Below are 27,374 nucleotides of genomic sequence, written 5' to 3'. Positions count from 1 at the left end.
CTGGCCCATGACGCCTTTCTGAACAACAGCTCAGTTCACCCTGATCTCTTGGCCGGAATTTTCTCGGTAAAGCGTCCTGTCATATCTAGAGGGAGCGTCGGAAGCAGTTTCCCTGGGGAACTGCAATCCGAAGAGGATCACCGCTGTCTTCGGAACTTTCCCGAATCCCCTGACGCCTGCGCTCCCTGTTCCAGCTCGCTCCAGATGCAGTTGCAGTCGGTCTGAAGTGACGGCGTGTCTGCTGCAGGTGGGGGTGGGTGGAGGAGCTGGGTTCGGTGCAACGGGGCTCCCACCCGCGAGGTCACTAGAAAAGGGGAGGCGTGGTTATACGGTGTTAAGGGGGCCGCACATCACCAGCAGCTGCATCACAGGGTCTTGTTAATCTGTAGGGAAACTGAGGCCTGCGGGAGAGTGACTTGGCCAGGGGCACTGGGCAAGGGGCGTGCTCAGGCCTGAACCCTCGGGCTCCCGGAGGCAGCGGTGGCCTGCATTGGCTCGAGCCTCAGAAGTAGCTCCCGGTCAGACCCCCAGGCCCAGGGTGGGCGGTGGAGCGCCGGTATGGACGGCAGGAAGGAGCGCAGGGGCGGGGGCGGGGACGAGGCCGGGCGGGGCCGACACAGGTGCTCCTCATCAGGCCAGCGCCGCGGAGCTTCATAAGCCGCCGGGGCGCGGAGTCGCGCGCTGCTCGCTGCAAAAATAGTGCCCACGTGTGTGTGCGCGTCCCGCGCCGCACAGACCCGCCGGCTCGCCCGCCAGTCCCTAAGGGCCACGCCGGACCCCATGGCTTTCTCTCTGGTAAGAGCCGCTGGGGCGGGGCGGGGCCGGGCGCGGCTGCTGTCCCCGCCGCCTCAGCTAACGGTCCGCGCGCAGTCTCGCCGCCTCACAGGCCCCCACCGCCGCCCGGGTTAGCGTCCCGGGCGGGGCGCCGGTCACATGCCCGCGGTCGTGGGCCTCGTGGAGCGGTGTGGGGCGCGCGGGGAGGGGCAGGGAGCTTCCTCGTGACTCAGGCCTTTGGGCTTAAAGGCGCCGCGGCCCTCCGGGGGCGGCCGCCGGGGCCTCGGAGCTGCGCTTGCAGACTCCCGGTGGCCTCGAACATCCGTCCAGACCGGAGCTTGCGGCGCGGACGGGAGCCCGGGCGCCCCCAACACTTCCTCCTCCCGCAGCCGTCGCACCGCACGTGAGAGCCCGAGCGGCCGGCAGCGCCGGCGGCTCCCGTCTCTGGAGAGTCGCCTTGGCGTCCCGCAGGAGGCAGGGGCCGGCGGCTCGCAGCGGGCGGCGCAGCGAGCAGCGGAGACCCCTTCAGGCTGGGTCCGCGCTGGGGGAGGCGCGCCGCGACGGCGCCGACATGGCTCCTTTAAAGCCGAGTATTCGGGCCCCTCGTGCGGGCCGCGCGCTTTCCGAGCCCGGGGAAGTCACGTGGCTTCACACGTTCGATTGCTCCCGGAGCCCTATCCCTGAGGGTGGACCGGGCCAGGTGAGGTCGCACGTGCGTGTGACGGGGACTTCGAGGGCTGTCCCCAGGAGCCTCGCGGGTCTGGGGGCGCGGGGCCGGAGGTGGAGTCAGGCAGCCCGCGAGGGGGCGCAGGCGTGGAGCCTGCTAGTCCTCGGCGGCGCCCGCGCTCCTCACACAGCGGCCTGGCGAGACGCACTCATGTGGCCTCGAGGGTGTCTTTCAGCTTTTCTCAGCCGGCGAGGCCAGGTGCCCAAACTCGGGGGTGTGTCGGGTTGCAGATGGGTTCGCGTGGCCTCGGGCTCTGACCTCAGGTTTGGGGGAGCGGCGACTGGACGCTGGGCGGGTAGGGCTGACAGGCTGTTTCACTGGGGCCTAGACGCCACCCGGGGGAAGGCCCATGCCTGCCTAGGGTCCCTGGGGCAAGGGGACCCAGGTCAGGAAGAAGCGCCCTTGGGGGGCAGCTCGGTGAATTGCTCGGGTCTTTTCCACCCTCGTGTGTTGCTCTGCGGTTCCAGCCTCACGCGACGACGGTGAGCTTCATTTCCAGGGGGCTCTGCAAGGCCACAGTTCCTACAAGTGGCCCTCAGCACTAGAAAGCATGGAGCACCTGGGCTCCAGGGTACGGTGCAGCCTCGCTCTATGCAGCCTCGCATGTGTTAGCACCATGGTCTGGAGTGGCACTTTGTGCCTTGCAGGCTAAGCCTGCTGTGCCCTCAGATAGAATTAAGCGTGTGGAAATGTCGGAAGCACCCGAGACCTGGAATAGCCTGGGGCTGCCAGCCTCAGGCCTCCCCATCCCCCACGGCGGCCTCCAGGCCCGACTCTGATGAACGCATTTCTCTGGCAACTGCTTCCTTTGGTCTCCCTGGCTACCGGGCTGCCTCCCCACTCTCTTCTGGCACCTGGGTAAACTGCTGGTCTGCGTCATTTGCTGGGGCCAAGGCAAGTGGGTCGAATTTAGTGCTTTGGAAAGGCATGCATATACCAGCTTTCTACAGGTTACCTCTTAGGTGCTTCGGGCCACATGTACTAGTGGAGACTTTGATGAGGACGGTTTTCTCTTTGACATGCTCCTTTAGAGTGTAGGGATACGAGATTTAAAAAAAAAAAAAAAAAAAAAAAAAAGAAAAGAAAGGAAAAAATACGACAGGCAAAACAAAACCTCAGAAATGCAAGCTGGTGATTGTTTTTCCCGTATGTAGAAAGGAATGAACCTCTGACTTTGAATGTACACCGAGGCTCTAGCCTGTTAGGAACCCCTGAGGTCAGTAGTGTTCAAGATTCACCACTGATCATTTACCCTTCCTTTTAAGAGCTTGCCTGGAACTCACAGGGCATTTTCTGTAGTGTTTACTGTGTCCCACACTCCCACTTATCACAGTTATCTAAATTTGAGTCATTTGGCACTGCCTGCTCTGTTTAAAGAAAGTTGACAACCGTAGAGGTAAATCAGCTTTGTAGTATAAAAAAAACACTTGCTCCACTCCCAATGATTGTTTTACAGACAACTTCCCTGGAAGGGAAGCTGTGTCAGCCTGTATAGCAGACAGGAGTTAGCTGACACATGCATTTAATGATCATGGGGACATTTGCAGTTAGGAATGGTTCTGAGGTCCTTTCAGTATAGGCAGTTAAATTGCAGTGGCACACTTAAGTGTTCATAAAGCCAAAAGTGAAGGAGGAAGATGAAGTTGTATGATTCTAAGAATTGCACCAAACTTGTTAACAAGGAGCTGTTGGTAATGGCTGTTTGGATAAGTATTTGCATCTGGTGAAGTCGACTCGATTAAAAAAAAAAAATTTAAGTGGTTTATAAACCCAAATTATACCAACATAAAATAAATGAGTTGAAGAGGGAAGAGTAGTAACCACTGACCTATAGTGTATATGTATATGCCACTCTAAAGGAAGGAAGCATTCATTAATTGTTTACTGAAAAACTTCATGCCCAGAGTTGATGGACCTTTGTCACCTCCCCATTTTGAAGAATCCCTGGTTTATAAATGCAGCAATAAAAAAACAGTTTGGATCAAATACAGCATCTTTAATGTTGGAGTCAACCTGAAGACTAGTTTGAAGTTGAGGCTCACATACCAATTCAAAAAGTGATGGAATCAGATCCTGGGTCTTTTTGTTGCTTTATCCCAACCTATTACATGTTGTGTGCCTTGGCATGTCAAGAATCAAAAGGTTATTGGTGATGGTTGATGTAGAGAAAGGGTTTTATAGGCTGGTCCTATTTTTATAGTTGTCTGTAGAGATAGGAATCTCCCATTGCTGTAGAAGTCAGTATAGGTCTTCTGAGCATTGGTGCCTGGAAGGAATGTGCTGTGTCTACTATTCCATGATATGTGTCAGAGCAGTTGGTCCTGATAGCCAGAGGTCTGGATGGAGAAAGGCTCCTCCCACTGTGTTCTGACCCTCTCAACCACTGTACAGAAAACAGACAAGGCAGATTTGAAGTAATTTTATCATTTTTATTATATTTTTAATAATTGCATATTGGGAAGAAACAACTTGCAGGAGTCAAGTTCTGTCCTTTCAGCATAAGATCCTGCGGCTCAGACTCAGTATTTTTACCTGATGAGCCATATTGTCAACCCTGAAATTTTATATAATTGTTTTAAGACTGATGAAAGTAGAGTGGTGCTTAATCTCACCATTTCTGTCCTTAACAAATGCCTTTAGTGATGTCTTCTAGATTTCCAGGAAGAGTTAGTAAAACTGTTAAAAGTGTGAGCCTCTCTTCCTCCCTATTCTCTTCCTCCCCTTCTCTGTTCCATCTCTGCAGGATCTCCTTATGTGACCTTAGGCTGGCCTTGAACTCCCAAAACACCTATAAGCAGCCTCCTTCTGAGTAAAAAAGCTGGGATTGGGCTGAGCTGGGCTGGGTTTTGTTTTGTTTCTGTTGTTGTTGTTGGGTTTTCTTTTTGTTGTTGTTTTGTTTTTGGTGTATGTACTAAAGAATAATCTTCCAGGGTACAAAAAAGGACCCTGACCCAGTAATGAGGGGCTGGGTCTTTAATTCTGGGCAAAGCTTAGGATCTTAGTATCAACATTATATCTAGTCATTCTAATAGGGCTTGGAAGGTTAAAGAAGGAACTTTTATTTCTGTATCTTACTCTTAAGGCTTTAAAGTAGTAATGAGTATATTCAAAACCCTTGGCAAGTAGATTTTTATTTGAGAACACAAGCTCTAATACAAACCAGGTGTATTCTTTACCCATTGCCTGGAAGGTTTTAGTAAAGATAAGAACTTCAAAATGTTACGTGGCTTTAGCCTCTTTTACAAGCCAAGAAAATCAGGTCTGAGTTCGGTATTGACAGATTAAGGAAGCAGAGAGCAGTGGATGAGTCTGGGGCATCTGCACGAAAGTTCTTTCTTTCTAGTGTCTATTTTATTGCTAAGTATTGTGTAAGTTTAATTCACTGGTATGAGGTCCCTTAGATAATTGACCTAAAATCATATCCATTTAAAGGGCAAATTCTTTAGTGAATTTAATTCTAGTTAAAGTTGGGCAGGAATATCTAAGCAACCCAGGTTTTACTGTATTAGACTTCTGTCTTCAACAGCTAGTGGTGGAGGTATTAAAAAAGTTGGGATCAAGCAAAAAATTAATTTTTTCAGTGTTGGAAGAACTGAGCTAATTTTGTCTGTACATGTTTTTCCTAATCTAAACTGAACTGACTTTGGGTAAAATTTGACCCAAAGCTCCAGGGACAAAGTAGTAGAAGTAGAGTTGTACATAGAGCTTAGGGTGAGGCAGTTGCACAAATGATTTGGGCTTTTATCCATTGTTGATTTAAAACCAATAAGTATTGATTGCACCCTTTCAGTGTTCATTAAGTCCTTGGATGCTACTAACTCCACTTCTGCTCCTCACACTGCAGCTTTAGAAATTCCTCTTATTTCCCCTGCTGCTGTTTGCAATGTTTCAGTTCAAAGCTCCTTATGGAAGAGTCTCATCTGTAATCGTAGATCCCAAGTGCTGAAAGGTTTTATGTTGAAGACAGGACCACCAACTATTAGGTATTTCTCACTTTCAGTTAACAGGATGAAAAGACTGACCTAAAAGATACATGATAAATGTGGTAGTTCATATTTTTTACATTTACTTTGTGTGTGTGTATGTGGGTAGTGGAGGACAGCTTAGAAAACCAGTTCTTTCCTCCCATCATGTAGGTTCCTACTTAATTTTTTGTTTTGTTTTTTTCTTCTTTTTCTTCCTTTTTTTAAATGTAGGAGTGCTGTCTGAATGTACACCTACATGTCAGAATAGAGCATCAGATCCCTTTATAGATGGCTGTGAACCACCATGTAGATGGTGGGAATTAAACTCAGGACCTCTGGAAGAGCAGCCAGTGCTCTTAACCACTGAGCCATCTCACCAGCCCTTAAGTTCCTGGCTTTAACATAGGTGTCAGGCTTGGTGACAAGTGCCTTTATCTACTGAGCCCTCTTACAGTTTTATAGGAAGGTATTTGGCTTTTCATGAGAAGTTGGTAATCACATTAATTTTTAGAATGACATTATAGACACAATTTCCAGTTCTTTGTGTCAGAGATTACATTATTGCCTTAATATTTGATGTGTCTTAAGTAATAGGGTGGCAGTGTTCCTGACTAGTTTAGATGAACACTTGGATATGGGTTACCTTTGAATTAAACTTCACTTCTTTGAGTATTTCTTTATGGGTTGAATAGCTCTTTTAAAAATTTGCTTATTAGTTTTGTTTTTGCCTGAATGTATGTATATGCTCCATGTGTGTGTCCATGAATGGTTGTAAGTCCCTGATGGGGTATTGGGTCCTGGAAGCAGGTCCTCTGTAAGAACAGTAAATGCTCTTAATCACTTAGCCATTTCTAGCTCTTAGTAGTGAGTTAACACTCTTGTTTTTATTTTTAAGGCATTTGTGCTGACTTCCCTTGAGGTAACTGGAGAATCCCCAAAAGGTTATGTCTAAAGATTGATTTGTGTACTAAAAATGGGTTCACTGTTGATATTAGGAGTAACTTGACTAATAGTGTTACTGGTCTCTATTCTTCACCAGTGTGATATGCTGGTATGATGGATTTAGTACAGCTACCTGATATCTCCTTTGATAAAGTTGTAAAAATAGCCTTCCTTTTGGAAGAGAATAGTTACCTTGCTGGGTAGGCACGTGTATGTGTGAATGAAGGGGTCTTCTGACACAACACTTGATGCTGTTACACTTGCGCATCCTGCATTTTAATTGATGTTCTTGGTTTTGGGCTCTGATGCCATCTGTCTTCTGAGTTGGCCTTTTTTTCTGAGGTGGTGGTGGTGGTAGTGGTTGTTGTTGTTGATAATATTATTAAAGCTATAATCTTGGAAGTGTTTTAAAGCTCAAAACATGTTAGAGACCTGCCTTCCAGGTATAATTTGGAGCTGACATCAAGCCCAGGTTATAATTTCTTACTATTTTAATGGACAAAGGAAATGGGCTTAGAATGAAGTGATTGTTTTTAATTGTGTGCAATGATTGCCATATAGCTAGAACTGGAACTCATTTTCAGGTCCAGTATTCCTTCCAGAATTCTTACACCTTGACCCTCTGCTATGTTGATTTTATTTTACTTAAAATTTCTGCTTAATTACTATTAATGCTTCTTATTTTTTTTTCTGACCCATTGGTCTCGGTGATTATAGGCTTCCTTTATATTTTTCCATCTTGGTGATGTATTCCCTATGGTTCAGCCTGTTAGCTCAGACCTATTCATCTGTATAGGGGGCAATGATTTTCCATAGCTGTACCCATTTATCTGTGTGACCAAATTTTAGGCTGTTTATTGCTGTTTATTCTCAAGATCTAGGCGTTGGTCTATCTGATGCATGTTAAATGTGGCAGGTTTTATGTGTTGGTGTGTTTGTAGTATGTGCTGGTATGTGATTGTGTGTGTGTATATACTAGATATTTACTTCTGGTGTCTTTAATCACTTTCCATCTTATTTTATAGGCCACTGAACCTAGACCTCACCAGTTCAGCTAGGCTAGTTGGCTAGGGGCTGCAGGGATCCAGCTGTCTGAGCCTCTTTTTCTGTGATTACAGGAACATGCTGTCATGCTCCACTTTTTTTGAGGGTCTTGTGAATTTGAACCCAGCTTCTCATGCTTGTGTAGCAAGCATATTACCAACTGAGTTGTTTCTCCAATTTCCAGTTTCCAAGTCTAGAACAGAACTAGTTTATTCCCTTTGCTCTTCTAGTAGAGCTAATATAATTCTATTCCTTTACCCAATTAGTCTACATTTTTTCCAACTAAATTCGAGACTCTAGTGCAATGGTTCTCAACCTAATGCTTGGATCCTTTAATACAGTTCCTCTTGTTATGGTGACCCCCAACCATAAACTTTTCATTGCTACTTCATAACTGTAATTTTGCTGTTGTTTTGAATTGTAATGTAAATATCTGATATTTCTGATGGTCTCTGGTGACCCCTGCCTGTGAAAGACAACCCACAGGTTGAGAACTGCTGCTCTGGTGCCATTGAACAGGCAAGAACTGTTTGGCTATTACTGTTTTCTATCACACTAGGCTTGTTATAGAAAGATGCTAGGGAAGTACATTGTTGGAAATGATGGAAACTTCCCGTTGGAAACTTTTAGTTTACATAAAGACTTGCTATAACCGTATGCTCTGTTTCCTGTGGCTCTTACATGCTTCTATTTCTTCTGCATTACCTTGCATGAATATTATCAGTCTGCGTTTCCCACCACCCTTCTCAGCTGTTGTTGCATGTTTATATCTGTCACTTTCATGGTACACAGTCCAACTAGTGTTACTTTTGCTTCCTAGACATATCTCCTTGCTTCTTGGTTCTGGATGAGAGTGTTTTTCATGAATCCTTCCCATTTTTACCCTCTCAAGATAAAAAAAAAGTTTAGTCATCAGTCTTTCTGTCTTCACTGTCAAAGCTCTTAGTCACTCAGTCATATCAGAATTTGGGTTTTTAAATTTGGATTAAAAAACCATTACACATAAACAAAAAAGAGAGTCCATGAACAGTGTAATGTGACCCTTGGGAATCCAAAAACTACCAATATTTTGCTTCTTTCTCATCTTATGCCAAGGGCCACTGTGGGATTAAATAAGAAACTCCCAGCTTTCAGGGAGTCAATAGTCTAATGGGAACATAAACATGTAAACAAGGCATCTATTATATTGTAAGTAAAAGCAAAAATATACAGAAATAACTTGGGTAGGTATGTAAAAATTTAAAGACTTCCAAAACAGGCTTAGAAAGGAAGGTGACTTTTTACAAACGTGTAACATCTTGAGACAAAGGAATATACAGAATAAAGAAGTACATCTGACTATAAAAGGGAATACATAAAAATAGTCAACACTGAGGCATAGAAGACAGCTCAGCAGGTAGAAAGCTGTTGACAGTAATCCAGATGACCTGAGCTTGATCCCTGCTACCCACATAGTAGAGGAAGAATCACCTCCCAAGAGTTGTTCTCTGCCCTTTGCATATGTGCCCACATAAACACACATGGGGTTGGGGTGAGAGGGGGAAGGTTAAGTGTGATATTTTAAAAGAACAGTTAACAGAGATTTTAGCAAGACTATTAAAGTCTGAATGAGAAGACAACAATGATAATGACAAGTGACCATTGCTGGTCAGATATGCCCAAGACCATGCTCAGGTAGGACGATTCACTAGCAGGATCAAACTACTGTTCAAACAGTAGTTGTACCAATAGCTAAGATTTATTACAGTCAAAAGATACAGAGAAGGGCCAAAGAGATGGATCAATGGTTAAGAGCACAGTTTACTCTTCCAAAGGATCGGGTTCAATTCCCAGCACCCACATTTCAGCTCACAGCAGTCTGTAACTCCAGTTCCAGAGAATCCAACACCTCCATACAGGCAAATACATAAAATAAAAAAAATTATTTTTTAAAAAATATAGAGAAGACAGAGGACAGCTGTAATCTCTACTGTTTTAATTCTTTGCTATATGTCCATAAGTTGTGATTAACTACATTTGTTAACATGCAGACATTTCATACTGCTAGTATATACCTGTAATTATAGCTACTTGGAAGACTGAGGTAGGCTAGTCTGGACACTTTAGATTCCTTCATAACAATTTGTTAAAAGGATGGTTATGTAGCTTATTAGTAGACCACTTTCAAGTCACAAGGCTTTAGGTTTTATCCTAGCACTAGAAAAATAATGAAAAAAACAGGCCTTCTGTGTGTGTGGGTGTAATGCCTTTAAACCCGTCACTCAGAAGGCAAAAGCAGATGGATCTTTGAGGTCTAGGCCAGCCTGGTCTACATAGCAGGCCAGTTAATACTACATAGTGGAGCTCTTTCTCAAAGCAAAAATAATTTAAAAATTAAATAAGAAAGCCAGACCCCAGAGAACAAGACTGCCTATTATATAACTCCATTTATAGAAGTCCAAAAATAAACCAAACCAGACTAAGATATAGCTTAGTTGCTAGAGTACTTGCCTATTAGCATAAAGTACCTTGAGTTTGATTCCTAGCACCACACAACATGGAGAATAGTAGTAATCCTAGCATTTGGGAGGTATAGGCAGGAAAATCAGAATTTCAAGGTTGTCTTTGGCTATATAGCCAATTTGAAACCAGTTTGGGATACCTGAGACCCTGACTAAAAAAAATCACAAGTAAAAACTGAACACACCAATTTGGTAACAACAACAATGAACTCCAGGTCATTGAGAAACCTTGTGTCAACAAACAACATAGATGCCTGAACAGGAAGTTTGACTCCTGCTTCCACATGTACAGATGTACAGGCATGCAAACATATATCTGAACAGTAAGCCTTTGGAGATGGGCTGAAACAAAAACAATGAGAAAGAGCACAGAAAAACCTATAATGTAGATGTGTTTTTATTTTGGTGTGGTACTTATACAAATAGGTCAATATTTATTAAGCCATAAGCTTATTTTTCATGCCCTTTACGTATGTGCTATCTTTCAATTAAAAGGAAAATAAGTTGGTCACTAAGATGAAGGGATTTTTTTTTTAATGTTATGGTTAAGGCACCTCGAGTTTATGACAGAAATTCTCGGTGCTAGATTGAAGACTGCAGGTCTCCAAAGTCAAGTATTTCATAATTCTGACATACCATGAACTTTTCTTTTTCCTTCCTTTTGAGACAGAATTGCATAGCTCAGGCTGTTTGAAACTTTCTGTATAGCCTAGGTTGACTTCAAACTTACAACCCTCCTACCTATAAGTGATGACATTATATTCATATTCTCCACACTTGGTCCATCAGTTGCTTTTAAACTGTGTTGGTGTTTGCACTGATAATGCAGAAGTGGCAGGGGTAAATACAGTCAACTTGCACCTTAGCAGTGCCATTAAATTGTAGCATCCATCATTGAATTATTTATACAACACTCCATAAGCAAGCCAATTTCAAATGTCCTTGAAGCAATAAAAAAAATATAAAGCTTACTAATTCTTGAGTGTGTACTATGACAAGTAGGAAGCTAATGGAAAACACTATTGCTTCATATACAACTAGAGTGGTTTGTAATATTTCTGTGATTTTATTTCAAGAAAAATACATCTCTTACCTAGAAGAACACTGATAAACTATGATTGTTCAACTTGGGGTTATTTGTTAGATTTATTTAAAACAAACAGAATATGTCAGTTTCATTAAAAATGATTGACAGTTTGTGTTTGTTGCCAGTGATAAAATATGAGCACAGAAGAAATTAGAATTTTAGAAAACATTTATTTGACACTATACATAATATATTTAAAAGACTCCTGATGAGAGCTGTGGTGCTGTCAAGAAGTATGTCAACATTTACAATATCTGAAGAATGTCACATGGCTGACATAGGTGTTACAAAGTCAGATGTGGGTTAAAAAAAGTCCATCCAAAATGTGAGTTGGACTTAAGAATTTTAATTTAACAGCACCTGAAGGACACATTCATATACTTTCAGTTGTCATGCTGTTACTATCTTTAAAGAAGTTAATGCTTAAAAAAAAGTTAATACTGAAACTATAAGCAAGCCCCAAAGTAAATGCTTTAAAAAAAAAAAAAGAGTTGCTTTGGTCATGATGTCTCTTCACAGCAATAGAAGAGCAACTAAGGCATTCTGAACTCGTGGGGAAGGAGAGTGGCATCAGATGCTTAACTTCAAGGATTAAAGATATAAGCAAGGGTGTGGGAGTTAGAGGTAATAGGTTTCTGTACAGAGAAGCTAGAGGAAGACTACCAGAAGGGAGTGTGGGGCTAAGGAACAGTCTAAAATTTGAAGAGAGTTGATCCTATTCACAGAAAATATGAATATATAACAGGAACAATAACTATCAAGAGGTCTCAAGGGTATAAGGAAAGATGGATGTCAAAACTGTTCTTTGATAGAACTCATTTCTTTGGTAATAGAAGAAAAGATAGTAGAAAGAGTTATGTCAGAATGAATAGAACCTAGATACCGGTTGTCTAGGGCCTTCAGTATCTTTTGACAACAATGATTTTTGAGACTGTCATTATCATGAATGAAAAGGTATGCTTAGCTAGATTGAAAATCTTGGTTGAAGTTAATAGAACTCTAGGATTAAAATTGAGGTCCCAAACTTCAGATTCCTTTTTCCTTCTTTCTACATCAGGCAGTTTGAGAAACACTGGAGAGGAGATAGGAGTTTGGGAAACAACTCTGACATAACTCTGGAACCTTAGAGTTCCGTTTGAGGAATTCTCTGTGGTCAAAACTTAAAACCCAAATTCTGAGTAGTCGTTGAGTTTTGACAGAAGAAAATTAGTGAGTAAATATCCTATTTCTAAAGCATAAGAAACCATTACTGTTTATGCAAGTACTATTAAATTGCCCAACATACCTATGACAGAAGTGTAATATGGATCTAGCTATCATATGGTATATGTATTGAGAGCTTGAAAATATAGCAGATCTTGTGGTTGGAGAAGTGGCTCAATGGTTAAGAGCACTGACTACTCTTCCAAAGGTCCTGAGTTCAATTCCCAGCAACCACATGGTGACTCACAACCATCTGTAATGGGATCCAATGCCCTCTTCTGGTGTGTCTGCAGATAGTGACATTGGATGGATGGATGGATGGATGGATGGATGGATAGATAATATAGCAGATATTAATGTTGGGCACCTCTGCAGAGGTATAGATATAGGCTGTGAACAGCCTTACAGTTTATCAAATTGTAGAGTTAGTGATGCCTACAGTGAATAGTGACTAGTATTTGTGGACAAAAGCTATAGTTACAGTGGTCATGTGCTGTCAACTATTTTTGAGCAATTTTAGTATTAAATATTCCCATTCTGGGCCTAGGGAAATGGCTCAGAAGTTACTCTTCTCTTGTAGAGGGAACAAGTTCAGCTCCTAGGTCACAACTGCAGGTAACTCCAATTCTGGTGGATCTGAAAACTTCTGGCCTCCATGAGCGGCAGTATTCATGTTTATCCATATAAACACATGCACAAACATAATCTAAAACTGAAAATCTTTTCATGTATTTTCATAATTGTATTCTAGATACTGTTCTGTTTCCTTCTTAAACTGACAATGGAATTAAGACTGGGTGATCAGGGTGTGTGTGTGTGTGTGTGTGTGTGTGTGTGTGTGTGTGTGTATACACAAAAATAACCAAAGGAGGAAGAACCAGGAGAAGTTCCTGAATTCAGTAGAGTAGTTGAGGCTCCCCCACCCTCACCCCCAAAGTCAAGAAAGATTTGGTTGGCTTTGGCAACTATGAAGTCATTGATTTAGGAGCTATGTAGTGTCAAGTTTTTTGGGAAGGCATGTTGACCATGTTACAGATTGAAGGAGTGAATTGGAGATAAATACTGGTTGGTCATAAAGCAGACAAGATAGGCAGTGGATTGAGGAGGATTAAGTTAGAAGAGCCTTGCACACACTTACAACAATAAGGAGAAAGAGACATTGTAGAAATGATGGAAGATCATGAAAGAAGAAGAGTGGTCAGTGGTCACCTGAGATGGTTAAGATTCAAATACACTCATTCTTGTTGGAACACGTCTCTCCTTGAATATACTGGGTTTTCTATCCCCTGACACTTTGTACTGCCTGTTATGCTTTTTTTTTAATGTCTGCTTATTGAAACTCACCATGTTCAGTTTTCCCTAACTTAGAAGTTTTCATTGTGAAACCATTTCTGAGACTGATTTATTACTTTCTTGTGCATTTTGTTTTCTTTGTTTTCCACTGGCTTGACTGAATTTACTCATCCCATTAAATGAATTCTTCTGAGACATGAACTGTTTTTATCCATTCTGTGATCTCAATTTCTAACCAGCAGTTTTTTTTAGTATTCATGAAATATAAGATTGAGCTGTGTGAACTTTCTATTTTTTGGTTAAAATGATTAGTTATTACTAAAATGGTTAGTATTACTAATTTTATATGTACCAAAATAAAATTTTATTCATTGTATTTTTTTTCAGAGACTACATTTTTTTAAAGACCTTGACAAGGATACCCTGTTCTTCCCCTTTTCTTTCCCTCTCTTTCAATTTTATACATATATGTGTATGAATAGTACAAAAACTACACACACACACACACACGATATTAAGCATATTTTTCCACATATCCTCCTACCCTAGCTTTTCTCTCTGCATAGTTCCCTTTGTTGTTGTTTTTTTCTTTTTGAGACTGTTTTATCATGTAACAGGATGGCCTTGAACCAAGTCTTTCAGTTTCCTGATGGAGATTTAAAGCAAGCATAGAAATAAATGTATCTAGGTTTGCATTATTTTGCAAGAAAAACGTGTTCCTAATTCATCATCCCTAAATTATTTTTTGTGTGGCTCGTTATGCTTAAAATTGCAGTAAAAAGTATATTCAAAATCTTCAAAATATAAATTTTCAACTGTATATTTAGTATAAGTCTAAGGCAAATTGCCAAAGTACAGTACAGTATAATGTTCTTGGGAGGCATCTAAGTAGATTTTTTTCTGTTACTTTGACAATATTTTTTAAAGGCTTGAATGTACAAGACCAATGATCTTTAACTTAAAAAGAATCCAATTAAATGCAAAAAGTCTTATTCTCAGGGGGAAAACAAGTATAAACACAGTTTTTTAAAAGGCTTTATAAATTCTAATCCATGGACTTTGTCTTTAAGATTCTCATCTGGAGGAATAAACTGTATCTTTCAGATAAACTTGAATTTATTTTTTCTTTTTTTCATTCTGACCAGGCTGGCCTCAGACTAACAGAGATCTGCTTGCTTCTGCTTTCCAAGTGTGGGGATTAGAGGCATACACCATTACACCTGGCCCAAACTTAAATTTCTTTGCTAGCTTTTTACAAGGTTGTAAGGGGATTAACAGTAACTCTCTTGAAGGCATCTCTAGTGTAGGGAGTTGTGTTCTTGAGTAAAAGCATATTGAATAAAAACTAGAGATGGTAGTACTGTACTCATTTATGAGAATTGAGTGTCACCTAGCTAAGATTTTTGACCTGAGGAATGGTTACCATATGCTCAGCCTAGGGCATATACTATCTGAAGCCAAGGCCATGGGTTTCCAATAAAGCAGTTCTAAATATATATATATATATATATATATATATATATATATATATATATGTATATATATATATGTATATATATACATATATATATATTTATTTTACCACAGACATACACAATTTTATGATGTTTATCTCTTTTTCTGAGACAGGGCTTCACTATTTAATAGCCCTGGATGTCCTGGAACACACATTGTAGACCAGGCTGGCCTTGGACTCACTTGCCTCTGTCTCTCAAGTGCTGGGATTAAAGGCATATACCATCACTGCTTGGCTATACTAAGTTTTTGATTCATATAAAAGCATAATTATTTTGTCCACAATAAGACTTAAGTTGAGGTAAAAACAAACAAAAAAAGCTTGTTGATGATCTCATTTTATGGCAGAATATACCAAAACAATACAAGTTATTAGGCAACAGAAGATTAACCAAGAAAAAATGTTGTTATGGTAAAATATTGGTCTGAATTCAGAACTATATGTTGCTAAAGTTGAAGACCGGTGGTTCTCAACCTTCCTAATGCTGTAACCCTTAAATACAATTCCTCATGTTGTGGTTAACCCCAGCCATAAAATTATTTTGTTGCTGTCTCATAACTATAATTTTGCTACTGTTATGAATCATAAGATAAATATCTGATATGCTAGATATTTGATATGTGGTCCCAAAGGGTCATAAACCACAGGTTGAGAACCACTGAGATAGACTATATAAAGTCAATGCTACTATGGGAGTAGATAATTTTAATTTTGAAAATGAGAAATAATGAATTCTTTTAATTGGTATGTTTAAAAAAATCAGTCTATAGTGGAGTAAAGTTTTAGGTAGTTGTATGATAAATATTTTAATTAAGTTTGTGAAGTCAAATGATTAGGAAAGAGAAGGGCCTGGGATCATAAAATAGTTGCTTTAGCTTTTAAATATATTTTTTTCTCATTTAATGAGCACATAAATCCTTTCTTCAAAGATCCTTGTAGTTGCTCTGACTCATGGCATAATAATAGTAGTACTGATAACATTAATTTGCTCAGCACATAATTAGGTACCGTGCACTGTGGTAAGCACTACATGTATATTAATTCAGAACCCCTACATGTCATAGTATTGTACTTTTATGTGTAGTGTACATATAAGAAGAGTGATAGGACTGTTCTCCATCTAACAGTGCTGGTTTACTTACCCCACCCCTAAGTGTGGTTATTCATGGCAAACATTGCTACTTACTGGTAAGTTAAACTATTTAAGGTGTAAATTGAACACTTTGCTTATTTTTATTCTAATTACACATTGCCTTAGACAAGACCTCTAATTTTGGTATATAAGAGAAGGAGGGAAGCATGCCAGGTAACGTTTGTCCAGTTCAGGGATATGATGCATCTTCCTAATGGTATTAGGAGTGAGGCAAAGTGGCTGGATACATTCTTAAATTAGATTTTTTTCAGGGTATTTGAAACAATAAGCATTTTAGACCTCCCTAATGAAGAGTGAATTTCTCTCAGAAGGCTTCCCAAGTCTGCGTGTGTCTATTTTCATACTTTTCTCACTGGTCTTCATCTCTCCTGCACCTGCTGCCAATCTATAGACTTAGAAGTAGTTGATCATTTTCTTGCCTTCAGATGTGGCCAAGATCCTTAGATTTTATTTATAGCTCTTATAATAAACAAAAAATTAGGGTTTTCTTGATTTGAATTGTTAAAGGGGGGCTTTAAATTTTTTGGTAACCTCTGATAATAAAGATACTGGTAAGTACTTTGTGAATGAGGCCTTTCCAGTCTCCTTTATTCTATACCTAACACTCTGCCATACTGGAACACTTTTGATAATGCCTTTCTGCTTTCTGTGTTATTCTCTAGACCCCCTCCTTTCTTCAGCCTCCAAAGACATTCTCCATCCAAAGTCATGTGGATTAGAGGACAGAATGTTTACAGCATGTTGTAGCTTGTATTATGGTTATTTATGACATGATCAGATCTTAGTTCTTTGTCCTAACTTTTGAACTTTCTTGTGATTAAATCATTGTCTCACTATTAACCCTTAAGGTGTTGCTTATAGATAGAGGATAATTAATTAATATTTATTAAGCAGTGAATGAGTGAAGTATATAGCCTTACATGTGCAAATTTTAAATGCATGCCTTAATGAGGTTACAAAGTGAAGTTGAAAATCATCTTTTATAAACTTGCAATTGTGAAAAGATCTTATGAATGGTGTGAGTCAGTAGGGCTTGGCAAAACTGCTGTGCAGAATTGAGTATTTTGATAGCCTTCAAAGGATGCAGAGGATATCTGTTTTCAAAAGCTTGAAGCTAAGGTAGGGTATGAATTTTTTCATTCAGTGCCATTCTGCAGTTTGTAAACTGTAAATGCATTTGTTCTTTCTCATGATCACCTGGATTTTAATAAGCTAGACAGAGTAACATCATACTGTTCTGTTCTGTTTTGATGAATGAAGCTATAAGTTAGTTTCAGTTTTCCTTACTTGTTCTGATTCCCAAGTTATTTTAGAATGATTGCACTCCTTAAGCTGATTTTCTTCTTAGAAAGTTAAGTCTGTCTGCTGGGTATGGAGTCTCATACTTGTAATCCCTTTACTTAGGAAGCTGAAGCAGAAGGATAACTTTGGGTATCTCCACTCTATCTCCCCTCGCCCCTTCAGGCTACTTATGGAATTCTAGGCTAGCATTTCTCAAACAGCAGTTAAAGATCAGGGGATGATGTAATTTCAGAGGGGAGGCAGGGAAATCAGGAGTTCAAAGTCATCCTATATAAGAGCCTGTCTCAAAAGAAGAAAAAAGAAAATTCAGTCTGTCAGCTAGTGTGTTATTACTTAAAGCATGTGGCCCTGAATGTAGAAAGTGAGGAAATTGAAGTGTGAAGAATGATATCAGCTATGTAGCTACCTTGGTACTAATAAATGGTGATATTTAATTGTCTCTAAAGAACAGTAGAATAGTTGCACTGGAAATGTACCAGTGGCAGCACCACTGATAAAAATGCCTCTCTCTCCTTTTTTGTGACTGACTTCTTTCATGTTTTCAAGGTTTATCCATAGTGTACCATGTCTCAGTACATTTCTTTATGTCCGCCGATACTCCATTGTGTTGTTAGATTGAATATTTGAACTAAATCTGTCTGGTTCTGAAGTTCATCTGTTGCTACCATGTCATGTAAATTATTATGTGTGTGCTGCTAGATTAGGAAGTTCTTGAGGAAATGTCTTTTTACTTTTGATAATACAGTGTCCTGAGTACTTTGTTCATAATAAACATTCATTCAGTGCACTGATATGTAGGCAGTAAACTGAAGTCTTTGTTACTTTTTCTAGTTCATGGTATTGTTGAAAATAGCATTCTATGTGAATTTAGAAAACCCAACCATATTTTCTTAATTTCTAGGAGGAAGAAGCAGGAAGAATAAAGGATTGCTGGGACAACCAAGAAGTTCCTGCACTCTCTACGTGCAGCAATGCCAATATCTTTCGAAGGATAAATGCCATTTTGGATGATTCACTGGACTTCAGTAAAGTCTGCACAACACCTATAAATCGAGGAATTCATGATCAGTTGCCAGGTAATATGGGATTTGAAAATCAGAGGTACAAGGCTTGTACAGAACTGCGGCTAAGCAGTGCATGCTATAGGGCTTATTGGAAGGCCTATGGAGAACACACTGAGTCTCTGGCAGTACTTGCCCATTTCATCGTTTGTATTATGGATTGGATCCCCTCATGTGTGGAGACTGCCTGTAATTATAGAATAATCTGTTTTGTGTGATGCACAGGAAGAGTTGAATTTAAAAGACTGAAAATAACAGTATTTGTGTGTGCAGTGAAGGGGCTAGGAGTGAAGTGCAGACATGTAATTCTAGCTCTTAGAAGATGGAGACAAGAAGAAATGTAAATTCAGGGACAGCCTGGGTTACATAGTCATTTCAGGGTTAGCATAAGATAACCAGCAAGATCTTGTTTTAGAAATACAGAACATAGCCACCAATTGTTAGGGTTCTATCCCCAATATGACGAAAGGATATAATGTAAATCATATTGTTGAAGATTTTTGGTAGCTATTTACATTGTGGGGCTGGAGAGATGGCTCAGTTGTTAAGAGTATGTCCTATTCTTGCAGTGGACCTGAGTTTGGACCTGAGTTTGTTTCTCACATGAGCATCAAGTGGCTCATAACACCGGTAAATGCAGTTCCAGGGAATTTGATACCCTATTGATCCCTCATGGTACTAATCACATACATGGTACTTATATTTAGGCACTCACACATACATATAAAAACAAGGTTTTTTTTAAAGTTAGAATTGAAATAAATTTAATATTTAGTTCAACATATATAAAATACTGTCTTGTCAATATATAATTAGTATGAAAATGGCTAGTTCGCTGTATTCTGTCTTTGTCACTCTCTGCCTTATTCCTCTGAGCACAAGGTCTTTCACTGAAGCTGGAGCTCAGTTTCTTGGTGTCCCCACCCCCAGCTTTCTGCTAACTGGTAGCTAGCAAAACCCAACAATTCCCTGTTTTCACCCTTTCCTGGTATATAGACACATATGGCCACCTATAGGTATATGAGTGCTGTGGGTCTGAACTCAGGTTCTATATACCTGTGTAGCAAGCCTCTTTTACCCACCAAACTATCCCTAGCTCAGCTCTATCTTAGTACTAAGACTTGAGAATGAAGTAAATTTGTCATAACGGACTAGTTATATTTCAAATACTCAGTAACCACTTGTGACTGGTAACAACTGTATTAGGTGGTGCAGTCTTTAAAACATGAATACAGGCATGTAATTTTCCCATATGTAGGAGACTGCTGATCAGTAGGGAATGGGAAATCTCCTAAAGATAACTCTTGCCATGAAATTATGGATACCTTGACAGTGTTTCATTGTCTTCTGTGGGAGTTGCACAGAACTCCAACAGTTTTAAGAATGTTGATGTAATGTTTTGCTTGGGTCATTTTAGAAGAAAGATTACATTTTTAATTTTTTAGAATGGGCTTTGAAAAATAGCAACAGATTTCCCAGAATGACTGGCAAGTACTGTTCTTTAGTTATAAAACCTGTGATTTAATTTTTTAAATTTAGTGTTGGAAATAATTCTCATGAAAATGTAGGGGCCATGAGCATTAAGTAGCTAAACATTTGGAGGAAAAACTAAGAATAAAACTGAAGGGTCTGTGATGGCTTAGCAGTTAAGAGCACTTACTGCCTTTGCTGAAGACTCCAGGTCTGGCTTCCAGCACTCATATGGTGGTTCATGACAGCCTGTAACACAGTTCCAGCAGCTTCCAAAGGCTTTTCCTAACTTCATCAGCAATACACACATGATGCATGGACTCAGGCATGTGCGCGCACACACACACACACACACACAATTTTAAAAAGAATAAAATCGAAGCTGGGTGTGGTGGTGACCACCTATAATCTCAGCTCTTGGGAAGCTAGATACAGGTACTGTCGGGAACCTAAGTTACTGTTAGAGTGAGGCCCTGTCTCAAATACAAAGACAAAAAAGCTAAATTGGCCTGTGGTATCTATCGAATTTATTTCTGATGCATTGCACAGGAAGGTATGGGAAGTACTTTTGAGAGTCTGGATGTTTGATTCTGTCAGCTTCCTGAAGTACATAGACATGTAAGTTATGAGCTAACTAAGCTCTCCATTAGCTTACAGTGAAGTAAAATTCATGAAGGTTCCTTAGTTTTTAATACATGTTCTATTACTCTTTGAGAAAACTATATGATTACATTTTCTACTAAGATTTGGGATGAGAATATAGCTTAATGGAAGAGTGTGTACTTAGCAAATACATGGCCTTGGGATTGATTCCTAGTTGAAAAGAATTTAAAAAATGACCATCAATAGTGGCTTAACCTCAGTGAGTTGCTTCAGTCAAACATAAATTTTCTTTGGTTGATAATTTTTCAGTTGGTGCAAGGTTGTTGAATTGTCTTTATAGAGTGTTGGTTCCAAAACCATAAAGGTAATACACATTTTGTTTCAAAAGATTTCTAAAGACAAAACAAAACATTCCCATAGCATTCCTCTATTCATTGTAAATGGTGTTGTGGCATTTTCATACAATAAATGTTACATATTGGGCATATTTCCTTTCATTCTCTCCCCTTGCCTTTTCTCTCTCCTGTTAGTTCTTTTTATCTCCTTTGATAGTTTTGTTTCTAATTTATGTCCTTTATACATACATGATTTGTATGCATCAGTACATAATATAGGTCTATAATAGGAAATAAAATACTTGTCTTGTTAAGACTAGATTAACTCAATATGTTTACCTTCTGTTGCATCAGGTTTTCTGAAAACAACATAACTTCATTCTTTATGACTGAAAAATTAAATTCTGTATGTTTGACAGTTTCTGTATGCTTGGCTCAGAGAGTGGCACTATTAGGAGGTATAGGTATATAGCCTTGTTGGAGTAGGTGTGGTCTTATTGGAGTAGATATGTCACTGTGGGCTTGGGCTTTAATACCCTCATCCTAGCTGTCTGGAAACCAGTCTTCTCCTAGCAGCCTTCAGGTGAGATCTAAAACTTTCAGGTCTCCCTGCATCGTGTCTGCCTGGATGCTGCCATGTTCCCATCTTGATGATAATGGACTGAACTTCTAAACCTGTAAGCCAGCCCCAATTAAATGTTGTCCTTCTAAGAGTTGCCTTGGTCATGGTGTCTGTTCATAGCAGTAAAACCCTAACTAAGACAGTAAACGCACCTCTTGTCCATTTGTCTGCTGTTAGACACCTGAGTTGGTTCTCCCAACTTTGCTGCTGAGGGCAATGTTACAGTAATCATTGATGTGCAATGTTGACACAGAGGCCTTTGGGTAAATACCCAGAAGTAATACACCTGGGTCATGTGGTAAACCTTTGTGTGTGTGTGTGTGTGTGTGTGTGTGTGTGTGTGTGTGTGTATTTGTACACACCGTGAAGTGCAGGTGTTCATGAATGCCAGAAGTGTTGGATCCTCTGGAGCTGAAGCTAATGATGTAGTTGTGAGGTGCCAGATGTGGGCGCTGGGAAACAAATTCTTGTCTTCACAGTAAGAACAATAAGAACTTTGAACCCAAGAGCTGTCTTAGGGCCTTGTTTTGTTTTATTTTCTTCCCTCTCTCCCTCCCTCTCTGCCTCTTGTCTTTTGGAGTAGGAGATGAGGTCTCAGATATATAGCCTTACTTTGACTGGCCTGGAATTTGCTATGTAGACCTCAGACTCAAGAGATCTGCTTACCTCTGCTTCCTGGGTGCTAGAGTTAAAGGTATGCACCTCCTTGCATCTCCTGTTTGTTTTTTTTAGTGAGTATTTTTTATATGTTTGATGAATTTTGCTTTATTTTTGAGAACTATCAGTTCATTAACCCACTTAAAAATATCCTAAAGTTCTTCCTTCCATTCCCCCTCCCCAGATGTAAAAAAAAAAAAAAAAGTCCTAGAGTTAACTGTCTGTCTTATGTGTAGCTAGCAAAGATTTTCTCCCATTCTGCAGGCTGTTTCCTTGCTGTACAGAAACTTTGAGATTTAATGGGATCCCAGTTGCCAGTATTCTTGAGCTACTGATGTTCTTGCTCTTCATGTATATCTTGTAGTATTTTCTCTGCTTTCCACTTTTGATCAATTTTCAAGTCTTTTATCCATTTGGAATCGATTTTTATTCAAGGCAAGATACAGGGGTCTAGTTCTATTATTCTTCCTACTTGTGTATCCCATTTCCCAACATTATTTGTTGAAGAAGTTGTCTTTTTTCTGATGTATATTTTTGGTATCTGTTAAAAATCAGCTGGCTGTAGTTCTGTGGGTTTATAGCTGGGTCCTCTTCTGTAGGACCATTGATCTACATGTCTGCTTTTGTACAGTGTAATGCTATTTTTGCTACCACAGCTCAGTAGTATAACCTGAAATCAGGTATAATGTTACTTCAGGATTATTGTCTTGCTCAGGATTGCTTTATATTTGTAGTCTTTTCTGCTTCCATATGAATTTAAAATATTTTTTTAAATTTCTGTTACAATGGCATTAAAATTTTGATGGAGATTGCATTGAATCTGTTGGTAGTATAGCCATTTTCACTGTTTTACTTTTTTTAAAATTCATGAGCATCATTTCAAAAGCTGTTTTACCTTTATGCTTAGATTTGAGACCCACCTAGAATCTAGTTTTGTGTAAGGTTAAAGAGTTAAGATTCATTTTGTTCTTGTGTTGATTCCCAGTTCGCCCAGCACCATTTGTGTGTCTCTCTGTGTGTGTGTTTTATTGGGAATTGAAAAGAAGGCCTTACCTATATTGCTGATTAAGCGAACTATCAATGAACTATATCCACTCTGTATGTTTGTTTATGTATATGTGTGTGTATTGTTATATGTATATATGCTATGTATTGGCTTATATTTTTTTAAAACCTACTTTAATAAGTATACTTAAATGCTTTAACCTCTCTTCTAGCCCACCACCCACCAAAAAAGGTTAATAGGGCAAAAATGTGGGCCTGTTTAAAAATAGTTTTTATAGAACAAATCCAATCTGTGTGTTGTCAGGATATCAGCAGTTCAGTTCATACAAATCAGCAGTGGTAGCTTGATCCATTTACAGACACCATTTACAAATCAGCAATAACAGTTTTATCCAGACAAAACCTGGAGGCTCTGCTAATTGGGCCAAGTCTATGAAAGCAACAAAAAGTCACCAAAACACCACCAAAAGTTCTTTGGTGCATTTTTCTCTATAAAATCGCAACAAATGATGAACAACAACAACAAACAAACCAATACCACACAGCAGTGTTAGTGAAGACTAGCGTCAGCAAAGCTCAATGATGACCAGCAAAAAATGACAAGGCAAACCAATACCACACAACATAGTCTACTGTCTGTTGGGTTATATCTGTTCCCTTTCCAAAAATCACATATTTTCTCAAGCGTCCACTCTAGCAACACATCACATGCCCCCCTTTTCAGGCTATTTTCAGAAAAACACCGCATGTCTGTTCTCAGCAAAACATCCTCCCACATGTCTGCTGAAGCAAAAACATCCTCTCATAAGACAGTTTTCAAAAAAAAAAAAAATCACATGACACAACTGAGTCTCCAACCCCCCCCAAATTTTTATGTGTTATATGTACATATATGATATGTGTGTATATGTTACATATGTATACACATACACAGTCTTATGTAGACACAAGGAATAGTCTTTTGTTGCATAGTTGACAGTTGGGTTGAATAGTGTCTGGTTAGAAGTGTTCTGTTCTTGGGCAGGTGATAGCTCAGCAGCTAAGGAGTTTGCTGTCATGCCTGATGATGTTTGACCTTCTGAGCCCACATGGTGCAAGAAGCAGTTCCTACAAGGTGTCTTCTGACCACCACCACATGTGCACCATGGCATATGTGCAACCCTCTGCCCCTCCTCCCCCCATACACACAATTTATAAAAAGAAATACCTATTTGTATGTAATGGTGGCTTGATTGTCACCTCTGAAAACTTTTTCTTACTTTCTGCCTCTCACATTTCTACCATCTGTGTAGCTTTGGGATGAAGTTAGGTCTTTCTTTTGTGGCTGTAGTCTAAAAATGGGGAAGAGAAGAAAAGGAGCTGCTTTGACAAAACATCCTCAGTCAGCCCATTTCAAAGTAAGTTTTACACAAAATAGAGGTACAGATTCTGACACAGGTGACCTGAAACAAATCCTGGCTTTGCTGCTTGTGTGCTTTGACTATGTCCAACTCTGAGATTAGGCCTGGGAGCAGTAACAGTACTCATTTATAGGGGTTTGTGAAACTTGATGTTGGTGTTGTATATGTTGACATTTAGTTGTTCTGGCTGTTAAAACATTGGTGCTATGAACATTGTTGTATATGAAACCTGATAGACAAATTATCAAAGCTATATACTATGGTGAAGAATATTTATATATGGGAATCTATTAAATTAATGACACCAACATTTCTCTAAAAGAGGTTGGACCAATTTTCATTCCCACCAGAAGGGTATATCTTCTATGCCTGTTGCTTGACATCTTTGTCTATTATTCTTTTTCAAATAGCTATTTTTATGGAGTGTAATAATACTACATATGGATTCTTGTTTGCTTGCTCTTTGTTTTTGAGGCAGGGTCTCAAGTAGCCATTGCTCTACCTCAGCTTCTGAAGTTCTGGGATTATAGGCATGCGCCACCAACATGGCTACATACGGTTTTAATTTTGTATTTTTCTGATTGCTGCTTAGGTTGGACATCTTCAGATTTTTATTGACCATTTGAAATCTTACTTTGTACCATGCTTGTACAGTCCTCTTATGCATTCTTACTGGGAAACTAAGTTGTGTAGGCATTCTAATAGATTCTGGAGTAAACTTGTTAGATGTATGCAGTTACCCTTCCAGTTTTTGGCTAATATCTCAGTGAACATAAGTTATTTATTTTAAGGTAATTTCAATTTATTGATCTTTGTAGTTAGCATTTGAACTTTATAGTTAAGTTTTGTCTTTTTCAAGGACATAAATATTAGTGTGTTATCTTTGAAAAACTTTGATCTCTTTTAATTAATATGTTACTTAAATTTCTTAAGATTTATTTTTATGTATATGTATATGTGTGATTATATGCCACATGTGAATGCATACCCATAGAGACAAAAGATGACATCAGATCCCCTGGAACTGAAGTTAACATGCAGTTATGAGCTGTCTGTATGAGTGATAGAAATCAAACTGGTCCTCTGCAAGAGCAAGAAGTGCTCTTAACCTCTGAGCTGTTTCTTCATATTCATCTGCATTTTTCTTATTTCTTAGTTGTTTGCTAGTATGTAGGAAGATAAGCCTTTTGTACATTGACACTACAGTCAATAATGTTGCTAAATTCACTTATAAATGCTAATAATAACTACTAATTTATAGATTGTTCCAAAATATACATACATTATACATACATACATACATACAATTATAATTCCAGAAATCATATCATGATAATGATTTCTTTTTACTCCTTTTCCTTTTTGTCATAGCTTTCCCTCTTATTCTCTTGTAGTCCAAGGTTAACTAGAAATGATCGTATGAGCATTGTTGTGTTAAATTATTAAAGAAAAATTCAGTTTTCTGAATGAGTTTTTAGAGAAAAATCATGAATTATTTTTGTCTTTTTTTTTTTTTTTGCAGAGTTTTGTTGTGTATTTCAGGTTGGCTTGGAGAAGTTCACAGCATTCCTCTTGTCTCAGCCTTCCTGAGACTGGAATTCTAAGTGTGAACTACTATGCCCAGCTAATGAATGGAAGTTTAAGTTACATTAATTTTTTTTGTATGCTACTTTAGCTCTATGCGTACTTTTAGGGCTGGGTTACATCTCAGTGGTAGACTACTTTCCTAGCACCCAAGTTCAGTCTCCATTATTGAAAAAAAAACATGACTAGAAAGCAAATTCAAATTAACCAATCAACAAACATTATTACCTCTATAAATGTGTGAACATTCAGGAAAGAATAGCAAAATAAGACCAGATTTTCATCCCTTCAGTAAATACAAATTTTTCATAATATATTTTACTTTAGCATGTTTCTAAACTTGAGTTTTGTATATGTTGTCCTTAGGAATTTTTTGTTCATGCATCTGAGAGATTATCTTGCAGTTGCCTTTAATGTATTTTTAATGTCAGCCTTGTTAGCTCCTTGAAGCAAATTAGAAATTTGTTTCTTCTATAAGTCTGCATAAAAAACTGATGTTACTGCTTAAGTTTTGATGAAATTAATTGGTGAAACCATCTGGATATGGAGTGCTTTTTATTTTCTAAGGTAAAAAATTTAAATTATAGATTGCATTTTTAAAGTAGATACATATTAAGACAATGTATTCTAAGTTTTGGTAAGCTGTATTTTTTCTAGGAATGTCTCGTTCCTTTAGATTGCCAAGTCATTGGTATAAATTTTTATGTACTAGATTCTTTTAATCTTCTTAATTAACAGTATTTTTAATACTATTAAATGTTTTCCTAAGATTTTGTTAAAATTTTAAAATAAGATCTTGGTTTTGGTTTCTCCATCCTGTTATGTAGTTAATTGGGATGGGGAGATCACTGACTTGAACATCATTGGGTTTTTCATCATTACTATTTTTATGCCTAATGTTCTTAATGCTTTTTTCTTTGGACTTAATACATTTTAAAATATATTTTAAATTTATTATCTCCTGTAATACATCCCAATCACAGTTTCCCCTTCCTCCATACCTCCCCCAGATCCACTCCTCTTCAGTTTCCCTTGAAAAAATGAGCAGGCTCCAGATACTAACTGAACACAGCATATCAAGATACAAAAAGACTAGGCAGTGGGAGGGAAAGGGTCCCAGGATCAGGCAA

At 39.2% G+C, this 27,374-nt stretch overlaps 1 protein-coding gene across 9 annotated transcripts in view; it reads left to right on the top strand.

Moving 5' to 3' along the window:
* Positions 1-27,374, top strand: part of Cpeb1 (cytoplasmic polyadenylation element binding protein 1) — a 104,195-nt gene continuing 76,821 nt past the window's right edge. For 3 of the 9 annotated variants that reach the window (XM_034506885.2, XM_034506869.2, XM_034506895.2), the window contains exons 1-2: positions 1-247; positions 18,409-18,583. Coding sequence is in view for 6 of the 9 variants with exons in the window: in XM_034506859.1 (XP_034362750.1) it covers positions 1,346-1,474; positions 18,409-18,583 (304 nt within the window). In the remaining 3 variants the exon portion in view is untranslated. Of the gene's footprint in view, positions 248-986; positions 1,475-18,408; positions 18,584-27,374 lie in introns of those variants that run through there. The other 6 variants (XM_076936868.1, XM_076936854.1, XM_076936856.1 and 3 more) reach the window with 3 other exon arrangements.

The sequence above is a fragment of the Arvicanthis niloticus genome, chromosome 1, assembly GCF_011762505.2.
Source record: "Arvicanthis niloticus isolate mArvNil1 chromosome 1, mArvNil1.pat.X, whole genome shotgun sequence".
Taxonomy (NCBI): domain Eukaryota; kingdom Metazoa; phylum Chordata; class Mammalia; order Rodentia; family Muridae; genus Arvicanthis; species Arvicanthis niloticus.
This window is presented reverse-complemented; position numbering and strand designations above follow the sequence as displayed.